This window comes from Gossypium raimondii, chromosome 5 (assembly GCF_025698545.1).
Source record: "Gossypium raimondii isolate GPD5lz chromosome 5, ASM2569854v1, whole genome shotgun sequence".
Taxonomy (NCBI): domain Eukaryota; kingdom Viridiplantae; phylum Streptophyta; class Magnoliopsida; order Malvales; family Malvaceae; genus Gossypium; species Gossypium raimondii.
In genome coordinates this window covers 4,428,135-4,450,162 of record NC_068569.1, presented here as the reverse complement: position 1 = coordinate 4,450,162, position 22,028 = coordinate 4,428,135, and the positions used below count along the sequence as shown (strand labels likewise).

At 36.0% G+C, this 22,028-nt stretch overlaps 4 protein-coding genes, 1 long non-coding RNA gene and 1 pseudogene across 5 annotated transcripts; 4 read left to right on the top strand and 2 right to left on the bottom strand.

Moving 5' to 3' along the window:
* Nucleotides 1-527: 527 nt before the first annotated feature.
* Nucleotides 528-2,972, bottom strand: LOC105769794 (U-box domain-containing protein 45). The gene is made up of 2 exons (XM_012590666.2): nucleotides 2,171-2,972; nucleotides 528-1,790 (listed from the first exon to the last, which is right to left on the bottom strand). Exons 1-2 carry the CDS (start codon nucleotides 2,788-2,790, stop codon nucleotides 863-865), a joined length of 1,548 nt encoding a protein of 515 aa, XP_012446120.1. The 5' UTR covers nucleotides 2,791-2,972; the 3' UTR covers nucleotides 528-862.
* Nucleotides 2,973-4,916: 1,944 nt separating this feature from the next.
* Nucleotides 4,917-6,920, top strand: LOC105765811 (uncharacterized). Its single transcript, XR_008195978.1, has 2 exons — nucleotides 4,917-5,236; nucleotides 6,531-6,920. It is a non-coding gene; the product is annotated as an uncharacterized LOC105765811 (long non-coding RNA).
* Nucleotides 6,921-8,422: 1,502 nt separating this feature from the next.
* LOC105766755 (uncharacterized protein At2g39795, mitochondrial-like) lies at nucleotides 8,423-9,787 on the top strand (annotated as a pseudogene).
* A 1,210-nt stretch (nucleotides 9,788-10,997) lies between these two features.
* LOC105768961 (probable CCR4-associated factor 1 homolog 7) lies at nucleotides 10,998-12,541 on the top strand. The gene is made up of 2 exons (XM_012589269.2): nucleotides 10,998-11,269; nucleotides 11,374-12,541. The coding sequence occupies exon 2, from the start codon at nucleotides 11,481-11,483 to the stop codon at nucleotides 12,303-12,305; it is 825 nt and encodes a 274-aa protein (XP_012444723.1). The 5' UTR covers nucleotides 10,998-11,269; nucleotides 11,374-11,480; the 3' UTR covers nucleotides 12,306-12,541.
* Nucleotides 12,542-15,644: 3,103 nt separating this feature from the next.
* Nucleotides 15,645-17,815, top strand: LOC105768959 (brassinosteroid-related acyltransferase 1). The gene is made up of 3 exons (XM_012589268.2): nucleotides 15,645-16,094; nucleotides 16,294-16,761; nucleotides 17,063-17,815. The coding sequence occupies exons 1-3, from the start codon at nucleotides 15,645-15,647 to the stop codon at nucleotides 17,558-17,560; spliced, it is 1,416 nt and encodes a 471-aa protein (XP_012444722.1). The 3' UTR covers nucleotides 17,561-17,815.
* Nucleotides 17,816-17,824: 9 nt separating this feature from the next.
* Nucleotides 17,825-22,028, bottom strand: LOC105768958 (two-component response regulator ARR12). The gene is made up of 6 exons (XM_012589267.2): nucleotides 21,659-22,028; nucleotides 21,058-21,210; nucleotides 20,419-20,811; nucleotides 20,026-20,102; nucleotides 18,791-19,945; nucleotides 17,825-18,184 (listed from the first exon to the last, which is right to left on the bottom strand). The coding sequence occupies exons 1-6, from the start codon at nucleotides 21,786-21,788 to the stop codon at nucleotides 18,113-18,115; spliced, it is 1,980 nt and encodes a 659-aa protein (XP_012444721.1). The 5' UTR covers nucleotides 21,789-22,028; the 3' UTR covers nucleotides 17,825-18,112.

Sequence of the window (22,028 nt, the reverse complement as noted above, 5' to 3'; positions counted from 1 at the left end):
GCTCTGTAAACAATGTCAATGCAGAAGATAAATTATAGAAATGTTTCCCATCACAGATGCAAAAATAGCTTGAATTCGACTCTGTAAATCTAGAGATTCCCGATGAAATATGGTCAGAGTTAGAATTTAATTAAAAAAAAAAGAAATGTTGACAAAGGTGAACAGATTCCCAGATGGAAATTGCAAAGAATGGTCCTTTGTTTTACGTACAGGAGAAAATGACCGACACCTCTTTGCTTAACAGCACAGGTGGTGCGTGAGATGAAATAAATAAATAAATGGGGAGATTAAAGGCGTAGGGCCAAGGCTTTGGACAAAGCTGTACCTTTGAAGGGGTTGAAAGTGACGATTTGACCTTGATTATAGGGAGGTAGGGACTGAGTTGGCTACACCATTAATCCAACTTGACTAAATCAACCTTTAGATTTTCTCCTTTTTTGCATGCCATACCACTGACAACCAAGGATCACTTGGATCATATTTCGTCATTCAGACCATTCATGACTTCATGCTTCTTTCACTATTCGGATCCCCAAAGGTGTGTTTTTATTAAATTTAATGCTAGCAGAGCTCATCACATCAGATCGATCACATTTCCCACACACCATGGATTTGGGAGTTATTTTTTTAAACTCAACCCAAAAGAAAGAAACGGTTTCTACAAAGGTTATGATGGAATATTGACAACGGCGATATCATACATTGACAAAAGCTACAAAAAAAACTAAAAGTAAAAGGAAAAAAAAAAGAAAAAAAGGAACAATGGGTGTGTGGAAACAAGACTAAAGCTACAGGCTTCTAATTCTTCACTCTCCATTCACTGCAAATTGCTGAAGGTGGTAGGTAATTCATTTTTTTGGGGTCAAAAGGGTAAGCTCTTTGAAGTCGTGCTTGCTGTGAGTGACTTGAAATGCTCTGATGGAACAAAATCTTGTGGCAAATTGGCCCTATTCACAATTCTCCTCATATTGTTTTGCAAACTCTGTTGGACCAACTGTTTAACAGCTTTCTTCTCCTCGCTCATCATGCCTGCTTCTTCCACCAAGCACTCCTTTCCGTTCAGATTTGTTGAAGACGATGATGAAGAGCCGCAAATTGGAGCCGAGACAGCTGCATTCATGTTCCCACCGAAGTTTTCTGAAACTCGCTTCCCTTTGTCAACTCTCAGGACCTCCAAGATCCTAGAAGCTCTCTTCTGAGCCAATGTACTACCCAAAAGTGTTAGCTCAAGCAATGATGAAACAATGCCAGCTTCGATCATGGCCTGTCTATCTCCATATGCTTTATGTGCCATTACCATAAGAATATACGATGCCTTCTCTTGACACCCTGGCGAATCGGTCCAATTCAACACGTCCACCAAAATCGGGAATGCTTCTGGTGCAATACTAATGCCTTTTCTACCTTCTGGAGTGGATACTACATTGCTCAAAATGGAAAGAATCCTTTCACTGACTTCCATGTCCCCCAAGGCATTCAGCAGAAAAGGTATCAAATCAGCTTCCGAGATGAAGGATATGTTTGATGGGGAGATGGATAGATTATAAAGAGCTCGAAGAGCATCATGTCTGGCTTGAGACCTGCTGTTTGTGTCCAAAATCTTGAGGGATTTTACCAGGAAAGGGATAGCCCCTGAAGAGCCAATGATAGGCTTATTTGAATCCAAGGCGCTCAAGCCAAGGAAATTTGCGACTACCGCATCTGAAACTGCTTGGTTTGGCTCGTTTGGGGATTCAAGTAGCTTTAGCATCTTATGCACAGCCCCTGCTTTGACAATGGCTGCTTTGTTCCTGCAACAGGGTTTTTATAAAAGAATTATATTTTAAGTAACAAAATCAAACAAGCAAAGCTGTACCCAGAAAAAGGAAATTAATCAGATTAAAGACAATTTAAATGCATTATTCTACAAATCCGGATCTGTTTCAAGAAAATAACAGGGCATGCAAGCAAAAACATGGAAAATGACTTGTCCGACCAAATTCCCTTCAATCATTTCAGGCTTTTTTATTTTCTCTCTTTATTAAAAAAAAAAAACCCAACATTGGCAAGAAACCCATCAAAACACCAACAAAAATTCTAGATTAAGATTAAAAACATTAGAAAAGGGCTTGTTATTAAACTCAGAAAATAACTTTTTTAAAAAGAAAAATGGCAAATTTAGGAAACTTACGCGTCATTTCCGATTCCTAGATTAAGCAAGGCATAGAGAGCAGCGATCTGTGAATCAGAATCTTGAAAATCAAGCATTGCAACCAAAGGCGGAATGGTTCCGAGCATGGCCAAAGTCATTCTGGCTTCTGAGTCTTCTTTAGTAAGAGACCTGACTCTACACGCAGCTTGTACGTTTCTCTCTTTGTCTTCCACTTGCAACTCCTTAACCACGCGCTTCAATTCCTCCAAAGCTTCCACTTTCCTCTTAGTCTCAGCAGCAGTTTCAGTTTCAACCAAGTTCAAGAGATCGGCTAGCTTCTCCGACTTGCCATTGCTGTTGGGTTTCTTTACTACTTTGTCCGCCTTTTTCGGATCATTGAACTCTTTCAACACCGACTTCATTGTGGTGGTGGGTGGCGGAGGTTGAGACTGAGAGCCAGTGTCGTTGAGCATTTCTTGCATGAGCTGGTGGCGGTGGCGGGAACTTGCTCCACAGCTTACTGCGTCGAAGATTTTTCTTCGGAATGCGGCGCCGGTGAAGGCCGTCCATAATCTGAAGTTGTTTCCGGTACTACTGGTGGCGGTGGAAGGGCGATCGAGGGCTATGGATCCGATGTCGTTTCTGTGACACTTGGCCATTTTTCTTTTTCTTTATTGCAAAAGAAAAAAACAAGCTTCACATTTGCAAAAGAAAAAGAGAACAGAGCTTTGGCTTTGAGAGAAGTGGAATTCAACAAGAGGAAGAAGAAGGGCTAATTCTTCGTAATCATTCCACTCTGTTTTATTTATTTTAGTTTTTATTAATAATTTATTCACTTTTTTTCAGAGCTCAAAAATAGAGAAATTATATATTTACTTTTTTCGGTTTGTTTATTTATAACTACATCTGCATATGTCAGAAAGAAAATTATTACAGTGAAAATATAATTAAAACACCGTAAAAGCAAAGGGGGTGTTTTGGATAGCGTTAACGGCTGTCTGAGTGCCTACTTTTTATGTTGGATCGGTTTTACTTTTTAAGTACATCTATACTAGTATACTTCTTTTTCCTCGCTGTCATGACTTAAAATACTAAAATATTATTAAAATTTGGAAATTTTTCATAACAAAATCACAAATTTAAAATATAAATATCTCTTTAAAAATATTAATTAATAGTAACACATTATATAAATGATATTAGAATAAAAAATAAAATATTATGATGTCATCAATCTTGAGTTCATATCGAGATAATTTTTGTCATCAATTTAATCAAATATATTATTCATATACACAACTAGTAAAGATAATAAATTTATGTGGATTCAAATCACATCATGTGTATGTTTTTTTATGGATTTTTAAAGTTAAAAGACTAAAATACTCTAAAATAATAAAATTATAGAAAAAATTTCGTAACTTCCTAATCGAGTTGGTGACATCAACTCAGTCAATAGTTTAAATAATGATAAGTACAAATATGCAACTAATGGAGGCAATAAAGTGTACATCATAAAATTGCAATGTATAAAAATATCAAAATAAAGTTTTAGTTTAATGGTAAATTAAATATTTAACTAATGTAATTGATGTAGATTCAAATCCCATTATATACATATTTCTATTGACTTTTTAAGTGAAAGTAATAAAATACTCTTAAATAATTTTACTTATTTTAACTACGAAAAGACACTCATTTAACTTCTTAACCGAGTTAGTGACCCGATTGAGGGTGACACGGACTCAATCAAGATTTTCAAATTAGTAAAAATATCAAATAAGTTAAATTTTATACTCATATAATTCTTTATGAGTTTGATATTATAAATAAAAGTGATATCAACCTAATCATAAAAACACTAAAAAACAATAAAAATCAAATTAGTTAAAATGGAATTCAAAATAAAAGAGCATTTAAAAAAAATACTTCCCTACATTTCCTCATGTAGTTTTTTTATTAAAAACCCTTAAAAAGTAATTAATATTTAAAAGTTTCTATATATTTTAAAATTTTGCACTTATGTAGTACAAATGAAGTTAATTAATCTTTTAAGTATTAAAAATTAAATTAAATTATCAAACCTCGTAAAACATCATTAATAAAGTTAAAAAATCTATTAAAATAGTGGTATATTAAAAGATGGTAACAATCAGGGGATTTTTGAAAAAAAGTACTCAATCGACGCATTGTAATAAAAAATAAATTAGGAAAACGATAAAAGTGAAGTGGGTAAGGGAAGGCTTATAAGGGAAGCCATCGTGCGTTTAGTGAAAATTTGTTACGGGTTTATAATAAAAGAGAAATGGGAAAACGTGCAAAGGGGTATTGATAGTGTGTAAAAGGATGCAATGGGAGAGCTGCTGTCATCTCATCTGGTGCCGTTCGTTTGATATCATCAAAAGAGGCTTACTGTGGGCTCAGTTCTCACTCCACCCCCTGCTGTAAACGTATACAAATATATATAACAGGGGATTGGACTTTGGGAAAGTAGCCGCATTTATTCTCTGACATTGGATCGACTCAAAAAAGCCCATGTGGCGTTGGCATAGGCAACCCCCAGCCAACCCTGATTCTCTTTTACTACTTCCCAATAATTATAATACTCCCTGTTATTTTTGAAATAAAAGCCCACTAGTGTGTACGACAGTCCAATTATTTCTTGCCATATTCAAGGCCCAAGGTTTATAAGAAGAAATTCCTTTCTTGGGCATCTGCAATGGAAAATAAAAGGTTGTTCGTCCGGGCCCAAAATGTATCCCTTAAGTTGCTTACTTCGGCCCCGTTCTTTATCCCGTTTGAGAAGTGCTTTTCCACCCAAAAGTGCTTTTCTCTTAAAAGCAGCAAAGAACGGCTTCCTTTTCTCATCCAATTTCTCCATCAAAAAAGTGCTTCTCCCTAGATGGAGAAGCTAAAAAAATCTCCTTTTCTTCTGCTGTAATTGCTTTTCGGTGAAAATTGACCAAATACCCCTGTCTTCTCCCCCAAACGTTTTTCCCCTCTGCTGGCTCCTTCTTTCCCCTCTGCTGGTGAAACCCAATTTCTTTTCCCCATTTTCAGCTTTCAAAGCTTTATTTTCTGTTCTTTGTTCCTCTTCCGCAGCAGGTGAGAGTTTCTTTTATATTTCTTATTCTGTTTTATATTTTGAAGCTGTTGATTTGCTGTTGATTTGCTGGTATTTCTTGAGACAAATGATTTCAACTATGGTTTATTTTCTTGTTTCAATCTTCTATGTTCACATTGTCTTATTTTGCTCTCCTTTGTTTGTTGAACTTCCCCAATAATCAATAACCAAAGAGAATGAGAACAACTCGACTTTTAGTTGAATATCTTTATTAAAATTTGTCTAATCTGGTGGTTTCTGAGAGGAAAAAAAAATGGGATCCGTTTGCATTTGAAGATTCTTAAACTGTGTTCAAGCATTTGTTGTTGCTCGTCTTGATGTTATTCGATCTAGAAATCATCAATGGAGGAAAAGCTGGTATGCATCAAAGCATTTTGTTCACGGTACTAGTCGTTCTAGGACGGATTCCTTCTTTATACTGCTTTTGCTGGTAAGAGATGAAAAATAATAACCGACTTCTCTTACTGAACTGCACTCTAGCAATATTCAATTGACGTGCATGTTATGGTTTACAATACGAGGATTTTTAGCCTAGTAGACTGGTTGAGGTGTGAGTTTACAAAGGTGGATAACGAGTATGCGGGATCTGGTAAGAGAGTTTACGTGGGAAGAGTGCTGGCTTTGGCTAATATGGGGTTTTGGTGCTTCAATCTGTTTGGGTTCTTGTTGCCTGTTTATCTACCTAAAGCTTTTAAGATGTCTTTACTCTTAAACTAGTCAAAGACTGAATACAATAGTAGAGTAGTTGAAATGAAATGTTCTCATTTCATATCTTCCCAGTAAAGTTAAATTGGTGTGGTTTGGTTTATGTAATTTTAAACCTTCTATATAATCTGTCTCTGTAATTTTGAATCTTGGAAACCAACCATATTTCAGATATTTGGGGAAGATCAGATTCGATAGATGGTGTTAGAATCCAAGTCACATGTATATATAGGTTGGATCAAGCTCCAAGTGTATATATTTAGCTAGGCTGGCTATATTTTTTTCTGGTCCACATCAGTTTGAAAAAGTTGACACATTGTTATGCAATTTGTACAAGGAGAAATAGCAAGCACTAAAACATATACCTTGGCACAGGTGGCAAACACCTGAGCCTTCGACCTTGATGTCTCTCTCCCATCATATACTTAAAAACTAAAGTTTAAGTTGAAAATATTAAAAATATTTGGTATGTAGGCAATGCTGTTCAATTTGTAGGCAATGCTGTTCAATTTGTTGTCAGCTTACTGCAATTGTCTCATAAATTCTGAACTCTTTTTAATGTTTTATTAGGTTATTGCAATTCCTGAGTATAACCATGCCATAGGGTATGCATCAATAGCAGATTACAATACACAGAAGCTTCCCCAGAAACAATTTGTGAATGGGCAGAGGTGAGGTTGATTTTAGTGACCAATCCTTTTTTGCTTATTTTTCGCTTATTTGTATATGTAAATTGGCTGCAGTAATCTTTACAACGTTGTAATTGGTGTTTGGAGTTAATATCCTCCATTGTTTAATTGCTTCAATAGCAGCTCCATTTTGTCTTATGGATAAGGTGTCATTTTCATTTTGTTTGGTTTCTTTTCAAGTCCTGTAGTGTTCTTGAATGCTTGTTGTGGATGTGTTACTAATGCCTATCAAGCTTAAATACACTCGAAATGATTGATGCAGGGTTATTGCAACTGTTATGGCTCTTTTGTTGGTATGTAGGCAATGCTGATTTTGTTGGTCTATTCAAAATACGTTCAACATCTGAGTTGAATTGAGCTTTTTTCTGTTAAAATAATTAACCGAATTGAACCAACTTCAATTAATTTTGTCGGCTTTCTATTGAATTGTTGTTTATATAACTTTTTTTTCTTTTGGTCCAAAGTTCATACCATTTTGAAACAATTATTGGCAAACATTACACTAAAATAGTAGTGTGCATTAAATTGGAACAAAAATATGACAAACAATGTGCATTGTCATATATTAGAACAAAAACATTATAACATTACAATACAATGACAGTTGGAACGAAATTGATAGGTGTTTAATTAATTAAAAATAAAATATATTTTTATAATAATACAATCTTGTCAATATCTAATTACAAATATTTAATATTTAAATATAGTTTATATATTCTAATTAAATTTTATAAATAATTGATATTAATTACTTAGAAATATTTAAAATTAATATTATATATTAAAATATTAACAATAAGTTATAATAAATTATTTTTTATATTTTTGCTAAAATATAATAATATTAACTAATTTGAACATTATTTAAATACATATTTGTTACTTTATAATCTCATGTCTAAAATGGACATTTTATACTTCAAAAGTATTTTTTGACAGCAATGTCAAACACTCAAATGTCTCAAAAGCACTTTTGAAAAGCACTTGTCAAAAGCAATGAAGAACTGGCCTTCTTCTCCAATCATTCAAATCTGTAGCTTTGCTGCCGCTTCATCAACAACCCAACACCATCACATCATGTAGCTCACGCATACCTCAATATATATATATCCATACTGTACCTTCACCACATGGTTTACCTCTACAATACACTAGTTCAATGTCTATCCTCAAGCTCGCCACTCTCTACCATTGCTTCTGGATGGAGCAATATTTCCCCCTCCAATCTTTTGAGACAATCGTCAATATAACTTCAAATTTTCATTACCACAACGTTGACGCCCACCCATATAAGCAAGCAAGCAGCCGTATATGCCACCCCGTCTGCGTTTTCCTTCACTCCCTCTTTTCCCCAAACTCGTTGACCGAAATCTGTTGACTCACTGTGTTCCCAACCTCTAGACCTGCTACTTACAAGGCCCGATTTCATCATTTCAAAATTCTCGTTTCCTTCCTCGCTTTCTTTTTGGGTTCTAGGGTTTGTTACCAACACCCATGGCTGAAAGTTCAAAATCTGATTTTTTTTTCTTTGTTTTCAGATCTGCTTCCAGCATCTAAACGCGACCGTTTCCTGAGCTCAACTCGGAGCTTAAAATTTTAAGGGTTTGGAATTTGGTAAAGATTAAAAAGAAAACGAAAAAGAAATTCAACATATTATAATTTTGTTCTCCTTTTATTACTACTATTTTCCACCAAAATTTAACTTTGCTTTTCCTGATTCGTTTAATCTTTTAAACCCTAATCTTAAAAGCTAAAACCCCATTGCATTGATTCGGGAAACTGAAGTCGCCAACAGTCAAAATAAAAACGGCTCGCTTCATTCGAACAGCTCAAAGAGCATTTGTCTCTGCTGCTTCGAAAACCCTAACTAATGGCAGCCAATCACGAATCGCATCTGCATCTTCTCTACTCCAATTTAATCCCTACGCAACCTCCCAAACCCACAAATCGCCTTTCACAGCCAAAATCATCAGAATCCTAAGCAATGAGATCGAGAACCAGCTGGACTACGCTCCTCCCCATCAGGTAACTATTTATTTCTATCAAAACGATTTATTCCCAAATTTCATTTCAATTATTTTCTACACAATTTATGTAGCCTGCTACGAGTTTCAATTCCTTTACGGTCCGAGACCGACCGGGAGAGATGTGGATGACAATGAGGGGAAAATACGGAGAATATGAAGAAATTAAAATTGAAGTAACCATGTTTGACGGTTGTTTTTGTTCCTAAGCCTGGAGAAGATAGCACTGGGAGAATGTGGTTCTTCGCATTAGCTTGCTTGTTGATATTTCCAAAGGTCAAGGTTATCCTGATATGGAATTTTTGTACTCAGCTTGGCCTGATCAATTAGAAATCCAGAAAGTTTACTTGCTAAATCGCGATAAGACTATTATTAACCCTTACATGGGACGTGATTTGAGGAGGTATGTTATGAGGCACAGCTTGCAAGCTTGTTTAGTACAGTTTCTACTTCCTAATGTTAATTGGCAAACTCTACAGTGATATTTTGTTTTGGAGTTTTGTCGTTGTTTCAGGAAAAAGAATAGGAAGCTTCAGAGGACACTTGATGATTACTTGGAAGAAAGGGGAGTAAATAATGAACTCTGTGTTTTCCTGCACGAGTATATGATGAATAAGGATAGGATTGAATTGATCCAGTGGTTGGGAAATGTCAAATCCATTGTGCAGAAATAGAATGAGGTTTGCTTATAAAAATCTGATCTCTGCTTTCTAGTTTTTTTCTGCACGAGGTTCATAAGATTTCTGTTTAGGTTCCTCTATGATTTGTAGCAGTCTCTATGAATTATGAAACATGAAATATAAATTGGTTGACCACATTTCGGCATTGGACTGTTATTCAGAGTTGTAAAGGTAAGAAATCTTACTGGTGCAGGTAAAAATAAGTTTATGAGGATTCTATACATCCGCCAAGTCTCTCTTTAAGAGCTTGGATTTGTTGTTAACTATATTTTAGGGTCTCAGAGTAGTGAACAACCTTTATTTTGGTGTTCTAGCAATCCTTGCCCAGTAATTGTAATTGCATTGCTTCAGTGTGTTCCTCAAGTAATGCATGATATCTGCAAGACTCAATTCTAATGTATGCATATGAAAGGGTTGGTAATTGCTGAAAATACAGTAACTTCAAAATAAAACTAACTGAATTATCGCAAACCTTCACCTTGGGAAGGAAAAAAAAAGAACAAAATGTATCAATTTCTGCTAGCAGGAAGCTACATTATTTCTTGAGGCATTTGATGGATACAAGCATGTGATTGAGTAACCTTGCATTTGTTATCAACCAAATAAGACAGCAATTAAACTTGAGTTAAAATGGCGTCTTTAGTTCCTAAATCTATATATAGAAACATACAAGAGAATTAGTCGAAGTTTCACACGGTTCTGTTTTGTCTGTTACAAAGCAATCCGTCTTACCTTTTCAAATAAACCGTGTCTGAAATACGGATTATTGGACCCCTTTGTTTTGAACAACAATGCATGCGGTCTTGAATAAATATATTCAATTTGACTCAATTCGAATTTTATATAAATTGATTAAATTGAGTTTACTTAAAAAAATAAAATTTATCATCTCGATTAACTCGATTCGACTCAATTGAATACTCATTCCTACCAAATTTTTGATTTCTATAGTTATTTTTTTGTCCAACCAATTTACGATTTGCTAATTGGCCCAGGAAATAGAAAAATAGAAATAGAAATAGAAATGGAATAAATAATTGCATGTATTGTATGGCTTTAATAATGCACATCAATAATACATAACTCCTTTTAACTGTCTAATAGAAAGAGACGCAAGTGAACATGCAATGAATTTCAGCCAGTATTTGATAAAATAATTGAGCCCCATACAGGTCACCTTAATTCCACCATTAACCAATCACCTAAACATCTGGTCCAGTCCACTCAGCTTACTAACATTGTGAGCTCTTGTAAAGGGACTTGGAACACATTTTTGGCTTGTCAATCTCTAAAACCACACGTTATTCACGATACCAATATTGATTGGTTTTAAGATAAAAAAAATGTAAATTTATTTGCTTACAAAAATATTCTTTTTAACAGTACTGACAGAGACAAACTGTAAATAAAAAGGAATATTTAGGGAGTCAATTCATTATAGAAGCAATCTGCTACAAAATAATAATAATAATAATAAAACATCAGGTTTGTTATTGTTTGGACACTGACGTGGTAGGATATATGCTATTTTCTAGTACAGTCCTAACTCCAATATCTAAATATCACTACAAATACAATGTTCTCTCTCATCATCCATCATGCGGGAATAAAATATTTCCTATTTTAGCAGGTCTTTTAAGACTGGAAAAGGCAACCTCAGAACGATGTCGTATCAATGAGTTTCAAGTTACAACGCCGTCGTTTTTGACATTGTCCATCCCTTTCCCTTTGTACATCCCTGTCCTTCCTTCCTTCCTTCCTTGCCTTTAAGATGACACCCCAGTCGTAAAAGGGCTCTAAGCCTCGTCCGCGTTTTCCTCTTTTCCCTTTACTCGTTGACCGAAATTTCTCGACTCACCGTGTTCACAACCTCTAGATCTGTTACTTACAAGGCCCGATTTCATAATTTCAAGGTTAGATCTCGTTTCCTTCCTCGCTTTCTTTTTGGGTTCTAGGGTTTGTTACCAACACCCGTAGGTTAAAGTTCTAAATCTGTTTCTTTTTTCCTTGTATTCAGATCTGCTTCCAGCATCTAAACGCGACCGTTTTCGGAACTCAACTCGGAGCTTCAATTTTTAAGGTTTGGAATTTGGATGTGCTTGTCTTTTATTTGGTCTACTGGAAATGTCGGTTTTGCCCAAAGGTGATTCAGTTCATATTCGAGAAGTTTGGAACGATAATCTAGAAGAAGAGTTTGCTTTGATCCGTGAAATTGTTGATACCTATAATTATGTAGCTATGGATACTGAGTTCCCGGGTGTAGTTCTACGTCCTGTTGGTTCTTTCAAGAATATCAGTGATTATAACTACCAAACTTTGAAAGATAACGTGGATATGTTGAAGTTGATCCAATTAGGGCTCACTTTCTCGGATGAGAATGGCAACCTTCCCACTTGTGGAACTGACAGCTCTTGCATTTGGCAATTCAATTTCTGCGAGTTCAATATAAGCGAAGATATCTTTGCTAGTGATTCCATTGAGTTGTTGCGCCAGTGCGGGATTGATTTTAAGAAGAACAATGAGAAGGGTATCGACGTGAAGCGGTTCGGCGAGCTTCTGATGTCTTCCGGGATTGTGCTGAATGATGGTGTGCATTGGGTAACTTTTCATAGTGGATATGACTTTGGGTATTTGCTAAAGCTATTGACTTGCAGGAGTTTGCCCGATAATCAAGCGGGATTCTTTGATTTGATCAATATGTATTTTCCCATGTTGTACGATATCAAGCATATGATGAAGTTTTGCAATAGCCTGCATGGTGGTTTGAACAAGCTTGCTGAGTTGTTGGAAGTGGAAAGAGTTGGTGTGTGTCATCAAGCTGGCTCGGATAGTTTGCTCACATCGTGCACGTTTAGGAAGTTGAGAGATAACTTTTTCAATGGCTCCACTGAGAAATATGCAGGTGTACTGTATGGCCTAGGGGTCGAAAGTGGACAGACTACTAATTAGAAAGAAGAAATAATAATTGGGAAAAGGTTGATGAATGTAGACTACTTGAGTGTGAGACTTTATAATTTTCATTGTATACATTGGCAAAAATGATTGTTAATTTAGTTGTGAGCTTATCTCCTTTGCTTGCATTGTAACTGAAACCTTAACTGGTTTTCTATTCTAGTTCTAGTTGAAAGTCATGTATAAATTATGCAGTTAGTGTTTCAATAATAATTTGAACCATTGGCATCTCACTTGAGATATCCTCTTCATCTATTTCCTCGTTTGTGTTAATTTGTGCTTAGTCTCTGGAAAAGAGAAATTCTGTTTTGGGGATCCTTTCGAAAAACTATATAATCTGTTTTAGTGTGGGCATAACAAACCTGTTTATCATCTCTCTATAGCTATGAGTGACGGGGTTCTTTGAGCAATCTTGAAAAGGATTTTGCCTCTTGATTTTTAAGAACTAGAATACATAAAAGTTGCATACTCCTATGCTATCCTATTCTTGTGGCATTAACTCCCTGTTTCGAAATTAAATCTATGAAAAACAAGCATATTGTCCAATGCTATGTCTGGTTGTTAGCTGTTGTATGAACATTCAAATTAGATGCTGCTTGCAAATGATTCCCTACTTAACTATTTGCTCTCATCCTTGATTTTGGTCTTAGGATGAGAACAAGAGAAGGGAGACAAGGTTGCAGATATGTTTAAATGAAATGTCTATAGGGATCCCTTCTACTAGATATAACCGGTAAGCTGCAGTTCCTTCCAGCATAAAATTTTAGGGTGGTTATTTCTTGTTCATTATTTATCACACGTCATAATCGAATTTACGTGCTTTATTGGTGTTGGTTAAAGAGTAGTGGTGAATGGTTGTGTGGTCACTTCTCTTTCCCTATTTTGCTTTTGCTGATGAGGGATGACTAAAATTATCATTATGCAGCATTAGAAGAAAATTTTGCAGCGATGATGCAGATCGATTATAGTTGTCTCTGCATTACAATAAGGTAACATCATTCTCTTTGAAGGGTCTTGGACATATAAGATCTAGTGGAAATGGAGAATTATAGCAAGAGAGATCAGGAGTCGGGTATTTAATTAACAGATTTCTTGGTTTTCCCAAGAACTTACGGAAGTAAGTTTGTGGGGACACATCTTGGATTCATCCACCCGCAGAGCCCTATCCTCGTATTTCTGAGCCGCAGAAAGCTGCTACTGTATAAGAAATTGACATGGATTTAACAGGGTCTGATCCTCCTTTAAGATAGCATCTAAATCGTGGATTAAGATTCGGGCCTGGATACAAAAAGAACAGAGAAGTAAATCGCCATGCAATCCACAGACTGCGGCAAAGCACAGTGAAACCGGAAGTAACTGTTAGATGGCGTACTATTCAAAGGATTTTTTTTGCAGGCATTTGTCAGTTCTAAATCAAATCTAAATGTTCATTTTTTTTGGGGATAAAAATAAAAATTTAAAACGAATCCGACAATTGAAATACAAACAAGACACAACAGAAGCATCCTCGTTTGTTCATCTGTCACTTAATTAATCTGTTAGGATTATAATACAAGATTCATATAATAAAACACAATCAAACACAATCCCACGTTTTCTGGTATGTACTTTTTTAATTTTTGCCTCTATAGATTGAAAAGTCTAACTTCAATCAATCTAAATCCTATACTTGAGAAGATCGCATGTTGGCCACTTCTGCATATCTTCGAAGAAGAAGCAAATTAACTTTACTAAAAAGGGTAAACAACATACTTGATCATTCAACTTCCAGTACGAACATAAAAAAATTGTAAATTGGGTATTACAGTTAACAGCCGTTTTCATTTTAGCTACCCAACTTTATTAAGCTTTCATTTTGGTCACCTGTTAATTCAATGTTATTGTACGCTCATTTTAGTCACCCAAATTTAATAAGCTTTTTATTTTGGTCACTCACTTATTTTTTAAAGATTAATTATATATATATTGCAAAGATATCCGAACGGGGAAATTGTAAAATTTAGTGACTAGTTTAACCTAATAAAAATTAGGTGCCAAGGAAACAAAAGTGAGGTTTCTGTTGCTTAAAGCAGTGCTAATAAGTTAATACTATTTTGCCTTTTTACATGTTTGGCCTTTCAACAAATCTTCAGTTCACTAATTAATCTTTGAAGCAAACCAATGAACATAATATATATAGTATGCGGCCTAAAGTTGAGTACAAATGATACATTAATTAATATATATAAGAGTAGAAGAGGACAGTATTAACTTAAATTGGAAGTCCATCACAACCAATACAGTAGCAAGCATTCAGTAAAGCACTGGTCATTTGTAGACAACATATCTATTTAAGCTGGAAGCAAGAAATATTTAATTCCATTTTAAGGCTGAATCCACAGTGACAGAGATTCTAGCGGAAAGAAATCATGAAAAGGGTGGATGGGGGGAGAAAATAAAGAAAGCTGGAAATGAGGCAAAGTGCTGGGAAAGTGGAGACAAATAGACACAAGTCAGGGGTTCATATATACGCATGCTTAATTTGATATATATTTGCTATTCTTATTTCTTACAACAGCAACACCCCCACACCTCTCATGACATGCCAACCTGTTTTTCCATCTACTACCTTTCTTTCTCTCCAATCAACTGCTCTACTTTTCTTTTTAACTTTGATTTTACTAGTATATATATTATTGTCCAAGTGTGTATAGAATCCCGTTATTATTTAACTATGCTACCGAACAAAAGCTCATTGAAATGTAGGGATTTCCTGCTGCATTTTGCTTTCCACGCTCTTCTTCATGCGTAAAATGGTTAATCGGTTATTTGCTCTCAATCATTCACTTATCATTACACATTAATGGTGATAACAGTTAACAATTCCAAAACACAACATACATAATGTATTAACTTACCTGTTCTTTTCTTCGTCTCTTTAAATACTTGTGTTTAATGAAAATGATAACCCAAGAAACCCTAATTTACTCATTACATTCTAGCTAGGTAACGAAGGGTTCATCTTATAGACATTCAGGGCCCATCATTTGATGTTTTTACAAGAGTTCGGAGTGTATATATATATATAATAGGTATAGTAGGTCAGCATCAATCCCTTGGGAGTGCGAGCCAGATAATACAGTCGGCGTTTATATGTACAAAAGAACAAACACAGTACCATGCAAAGCATTAGTTTAATATAAGGCAAGCACTACAAACCATTCCCCATCTCATAAAAAACAACATAAAATAAATCCATAAAGAGATATAGGTTGGCTCCTAGGAATCTAAGCTCTTCTCTTTATAAATGTACATTGTCATTCTCTTCTGTTTCTCACAACAACAAAAGAAACATCCATGGCCACCCAACATGATGAGAATTATCCAACTGTTCGGGTTACTAAGACAGTTTCCGTACTCCCAAAGTCCTTGAATCCAACACAAACGGTCCATCTGTCTAATTTGGACAGGCAGTGTCCACTGCTAATGTACGTGGTTTTCTTTTACAAATCTTCTGCTGCATACCAGAACCTGTCTCTGGATTCAATTTTTAGTTGCTTAAAATCTGGGTTGGAAGAGACTCTTTCGATTTGGTATCCAGCTGCAGGTAGGTTGAGCTTGAACCCGAGTGATGGTAAACTTAACCTTTGGTGCAGCAATGATGGTGCAGTTCTAGTGGAGGCAGTTACCAGTGCTAAGATCATTGAACTTGGAGATCTTTCTCAATACAATGAATTCTTCGAGCATCTGGCTTACAAGCCTGATTTTCATGGCAACTTCTCGGAGATGCCATTAGTTGTTGCTCAGGTGAGTTTATATATATATATACATGTTTCGACCCATTTTTAACTGATAACAAAAATCTTGAGATGAAATTCCCTGATGTCCTGCCTCGACGGATTTTAATTATTTCCTCCCCCTATTGATAAGTTAGGTTCCATTCATCAAGCTATATAGCATTATATTGAAGGACTTAGCAGACTGGACAACTTGTTACATGATGTAGGTTACCGAGTTCGGGTGTGGAGGCTATTCAATCGGTATTGGTTCAAGCCACTCTTTGTTTGATGGACCAGCCACCTATGATTTTCTCCATGCATGGGCTTCTAATTCTGCTATTTTGAAACAAAAGAGAGGCACCGAGCTTTACAAACCTGTGCATGAGAGGGGGGTATTGTTAGTGGAAAATCCGGGGATTACAAAGTTGCCTGAAAGTGGGAGCTCGGCCACAAGGGCTGTAGCCATAGATCACCTATACCAGTTGATAAAACAGGCTATGAGTGGTCAAACTTGTGGTCCAGATACGAAGTTTGGATCCGGAAAACTCCCTGATGTGGGGAACTCTAATCTTGTTCTCAAGACATTCCATCTCAGTGGTGCAATGATAGAAAGCTTAAAAAGCAAGGTCTTTGGTGAGAGGAGTGGCAGCTTTTCATGTTCATCCTTTGAGCTGCTTGCTGCTCACTTATGGAAGGTAAATTAATTTCTTAACTACCTATTTCAGTTTTCAGCGGATCGGTCTTTCCTAGTTTTTAATGCTATATAAATCATCATAATATTGAGTGTAAAATTTTCAATCCTCCATGAGGCTATAGAGACAAAACTAGAATGAGCGCACCCACAGGAAGAATTTTATGTTTTGATAACAAAAACTAAATCATGTACGCACAATAATTTGATGGTTCAATTTTATGCAGATGATCATATGCTATTTACACAGGTAATGTGCACTTATACCATAATGAACTAGTGTTTTTTGGTTTTTGGGACTCCAGGCAAGAACCAAGGCATTAGGAGTGATGAAAGGATCAAAGGTATGCTTGCAATTTGCTGTGGACATAAGGAAGAAGACGGTGCCCCCACTGCCAGAAGGCTTCAGTGGCAACGCTTATGTATTAGCCTCTGCTGCCTTAACAGCTGAAGAACTGGAGGCAGGAAGCCATGAAGATATCGTAGACAAGATAAAAGAAGCCAAGCGTTCGATTAGCAACGACTATGTGATTGCATATAACCAGGCGTTAGATGGGCCTCAGGGCACTCTCCTTCCACTGAATGAGCTCACCCTTGTCTCTGATTGGACTAGGATGCCATTCCACAAGATTGATTTTTTTCACGGAGAAGCAGCCTATGTGTCTCCATTGCTTTCTCCAATTCCACAAGTTGCTTATTTTATGCAGAATCCCATCGATTCCAGAGGCATCGATATGAGGATTGGGTTACTTCCTCAATCCCTCAATGCTTTCTCTCACTACTTCCTCACCAATATGCAATAATTTCCGACTTTTATCCCACAATAATTTTATACCATCTTTCTTTGTTTAAAAGGGGAAGTGCATAACGGGTGATAATTTACTTACTTCACTATGTCCTGAGAATGATATTTCGAATGCTATTGTTGTTTCTAAGAAATAAAGTTCACTCATTTCTTCAACTAGCAAATTTGGTCCTAATTGAAGAATCCGATTTTAATCTTTAATTATGAAGTAAAGCTTGTACTAATACAAAGCAAACCTTATAAATCTTCCATAATATGCATATTTGGGGAAATAAGCAATTAATATTTATTCATTGAACAACATTGGACAGGCCTTTGCCGCAGAAGTTGGAACTTGTCTGAGCTAGAAAAACTGGGCTATATCATTACACAAAAAAAAACTGCAAAAAGTTGCAAGGAATAATGAAGAAAAGAACAACGACAAGGCTGATAAAAGGAGGAAATAAGATAACAGATAGATTAGTCATCAGTTACATGAAGCAAAACTATCAAGAGAAAGGCAATGCAATGCAGATACTTCTTTCGCTGTTAGTGCGTCTACATTCTAATCTCAAATGCACGTTCTGAGAGAATAATCATTGTATCCAAAATCACCATCTGTTGGTTTCCCTTTATCATGGTCCTGCATCAGAAACAAAGATAATACCCCAATTTTATACTTAAATGGTCAAAATCGTATATGCATCTTTGACGCAGATATTGTTATTGATGACCAATATTCAACAGAAAATAACAAGAGATTTACTTAAAACTGCTAAAAGATGAAGACCAAGAACTTCCTTTCTAAATTTAAAAAATGAGAGAATTTATCAGGAAACCATGTAATAAAATGATAGGGTGGAATAAATGAAACTGTTAAAACCATGACAGACATTTGGAGTAACTATAAAGCTAATAGTATAGACGTTAATAAACATCCTGATATTACAGGAAGGATTGATGATGAGTTTAAGGAAAAGATCAACTCTCGATTTAAGAAACATTTCATTAGAAGAGATCTTTTCTACTCATTCACCAATGTATAATGTTAGTGTAAAATGAATGTCCATCGATACATGAATGCTAGTAAGTCCTAATACCATCTCAGTAAAATTGGAGAGGTTCATAAGGTTCATAGCCTTGAGTATCTTTAGTACTGGCTAATTTTGATGGCCAAAACTATGAAAATATAATTCAAGCTTCAGCTAAAGAAGAAATTACCACAAGAAATAGATGTGATTATGCTTACCTGTTTCGTCATTGCACTAGCCAGATCTTCCAATGAGCCAAGATTACCAGGAATATAACTTCCCTGTCGCCTAGGTTGGACTATAAGATACCCTTCCTTTTCAATGACCGATGGTTCCATAGCAAAGTTTTCACCTTCATTATCAGGAATGTAAATTCCCTGTCGGCTAGGTTGGACCATAAGATACCCTTCCTTTTCAATAACTGATGGTTCCATAGCTAAGTTTTCACCTTCACTACACTTGATGGATAAGGGATCAACAAAATCAAAACCCACGTTTCTGTTGAAAATTGGGTTATTTTGATCCAAGCATTGGCCCAACTGAGCCATATCACCATTAACAGCCCGTAAAGAGTTTATTGAACAACTTGGAACATTTGATTGGTAAGGGGCATCTTTCTTTGGGGCATTCCAGTCTTGAGGAGCACTACTGATTATTTTCCCCGCATTACAGCTGATTGGGAATGCTTGGTCTTGTATATCTGCTTTTGAACCATGTAATTGATTGGAAGCAGGAGCTATGGAAGTAAAGTCGGACAAGGTGCTCCTGTTGGGGAAGCCAGAAACACTGTCTCGCAAATTACTAGCATGCAAAGTAGGCAGCTGAGAGCTTCCCTCTAACAACAAGGAGTTGCTAGTAACACCAAGAAGAGGACTATTGGAGCAGCCTGCATCTATTAAACTGCCAGAAATGGAGGAAACGGGCAAAACAGTTGTATTATCGACAGATGGAAACTGTCCAACATGGCTAGCTGCCCTGTTATTTTGCAGTTGATAAAATTCTAATGACATTGGCATCCCTTGTAGAATGTTAGCATTATGGTTACCAGGAATTACAAAAGATTGCAACTTTCTCTGATAGGTACTGGTATTTCCCAAGTTTTGAACCGGACTTAATTGAACCAATCCTGAAGAAGGAAGTCCACTGATACCTACCCCAGCAGGTGTGTTCAATCTTCTGAGCACACCACTATGTTGGAAAGATCTAAAGGCTGCATTGTGAATCTGATCAGGTCCAGCCAATGTATGGAAATTCCCAAGTCCATTCATAGTCCCCATCCGCAAATGGGTAGAATCTACACTGCCTAAGGCTGCCGCCATATTGGCTTGCTGGTTTGCCACACAGCTGATTCTTTTCAGGTAAAGCCTAAATTTCTGCAACCACAAAAAAGGAACTAGTTAGGTTCCTGGTATGTTTTGGATCACAGTAACTAAGTTAAGTTAAGAAATAGTGCCTGGAGATGACTGGCAACATTTTCTCTGGTAAGATTTTCAACATTCATCAATTCTAGGATCTTTTTAGGTACAGCCTCTGCATTACAATCACATAAGAAGTTGATAAAAGCTCCATGCATAAGTAAATTCCCGTGAGATGAAACAATAAACCAGAGGACCTAGAACTGAATCTTCCCCAAAAGGAATCTTTAACCCAAGCATTGGCATTGATTGGTGAAACATGAATAATAAATGTTAGGAGTAGAATGTGAGAATTCAGGGATTCAAGCAGATGAAGAATATCATCTCAAATCATAATAATAATAATAATAATAATAATGGTTGCTAGAAATTTAAAATGATGGATCGACATGGGAGTCAACAAACAACAATAGTAATAGTTAAGAACATACTCTCAATGCCCAGTTGATTAACTGCTGCAACAAATTTGCGATGCAACTCCACTGACCAAACAACACGAGGTTTCTTTTGGGTTGACAAATCCTCATTATCATGTCCATTCTCATCACGCTCCTCATCTTCATCTTCATTCTGGTCCTTCCTCTTCTTGTTGAACTTCCCATTGTGATCAACATTTCCTAACCCTGCAGCCTCACTGCTGTCAATATAAGGCTTGTCTTGGCTGCCAGAACCATCCCGGTCTTTCCTATCAAATTTCTTTCTCCTGATTACATGTTGCCATATATTTTGTAGCTCCTCAATTCGAACAGGTTTCAACAAATAATCACAAGCCCCATGAGTAATCCCTTCCATCACAAGCTTGGTATCACCATTTGCAGACAACACTGAAGGCATTTTATCATACTATTAGTTAAAACAAAGATCCAATTTTAATTAGCAACTTCATGAATTGTCAGCACTATAAGGACTTTTAATTAGCTAAGGTTAAAAAAAGGTAATTGATCATATGTTATGCAAAACCTTCAAATTTTGGAATTATGAATAAGCATTTAGTTTCAAATAGTAAACACTTGATAAAAAAATGCATAAAGAATGTAAAAGAAGCCCAAAGAGTATAATTACTAGCTTACTTATGACAGGCAGGTCCATCTCAAGTCCCACAAGCTCAAGCAACTTAAAACCATCCATGTCGGGCATATGGACATCGCTGATAACCAAATCAAACTTGTTCTTGTTTTCTCTCAACATCTTCAATGCTGTGATAGCCTGACTTGTGGTGGTAACTGCAAATTACAGAATTTTCACACTAACATTTTCAAAGATTTAAAACCCATACATACTGTCAACCGAATCAATAAATGAAAAATAGCAAAATAAAAAGATTGAATTAGGATTCGAGGAAACAGAATCCAAAATTGAAACATTATCCAGATGTACGAGTTATGGGAGACTAAATAACACGAAGTCACCAAATCAAGAATAGAACCTCATTTAAAAAAAAAAAAAACCCCGAGTCTAATGCCTATCTACAGAATCGAAGAGAACCGGAAAAATGATATCTTTGTTTTGATTTTTACAATGAATTAAATCACAAAGATTTCACTTTAACGGAAACCAAGCCAACAAACAGAATAACTGTAAATAATCAACAGAAAAAATAAAACACACACACACACAAAACCAATAACCCAAACAAAAGTGAGGTTTGTGTTAAATGAAGCAAAAACGAACCATTATACTTGCACTTAGTAAGCAAGGTTTCGAGCAGTAAAAGGCAAGTTGGATCATCGTCTACTGCCAAAACACGCATACCAACTGGAAACGAATCATTTTCGTCACTGATTACTCGCTCTACTCTCATTTTCTACTGCTTGTATTTCTTTCTATTTGACAAAATTAACACAATGTTTCGAGGTTTTGGAACAAAACCCAGAAACTAACAGCCACGGAAATTCGAGACACAGAGAAAGTGAGGGAACAAGTTTAGATTGTCATTAACGGGTTAATTTAGAAGGAGAGATAAGGATAGGAAGTGATTAGTAAGCTAAGGATGTGGAAAATGCCTTTAATATTAGAAAAACAAATGGCAAACTCTGTTCTT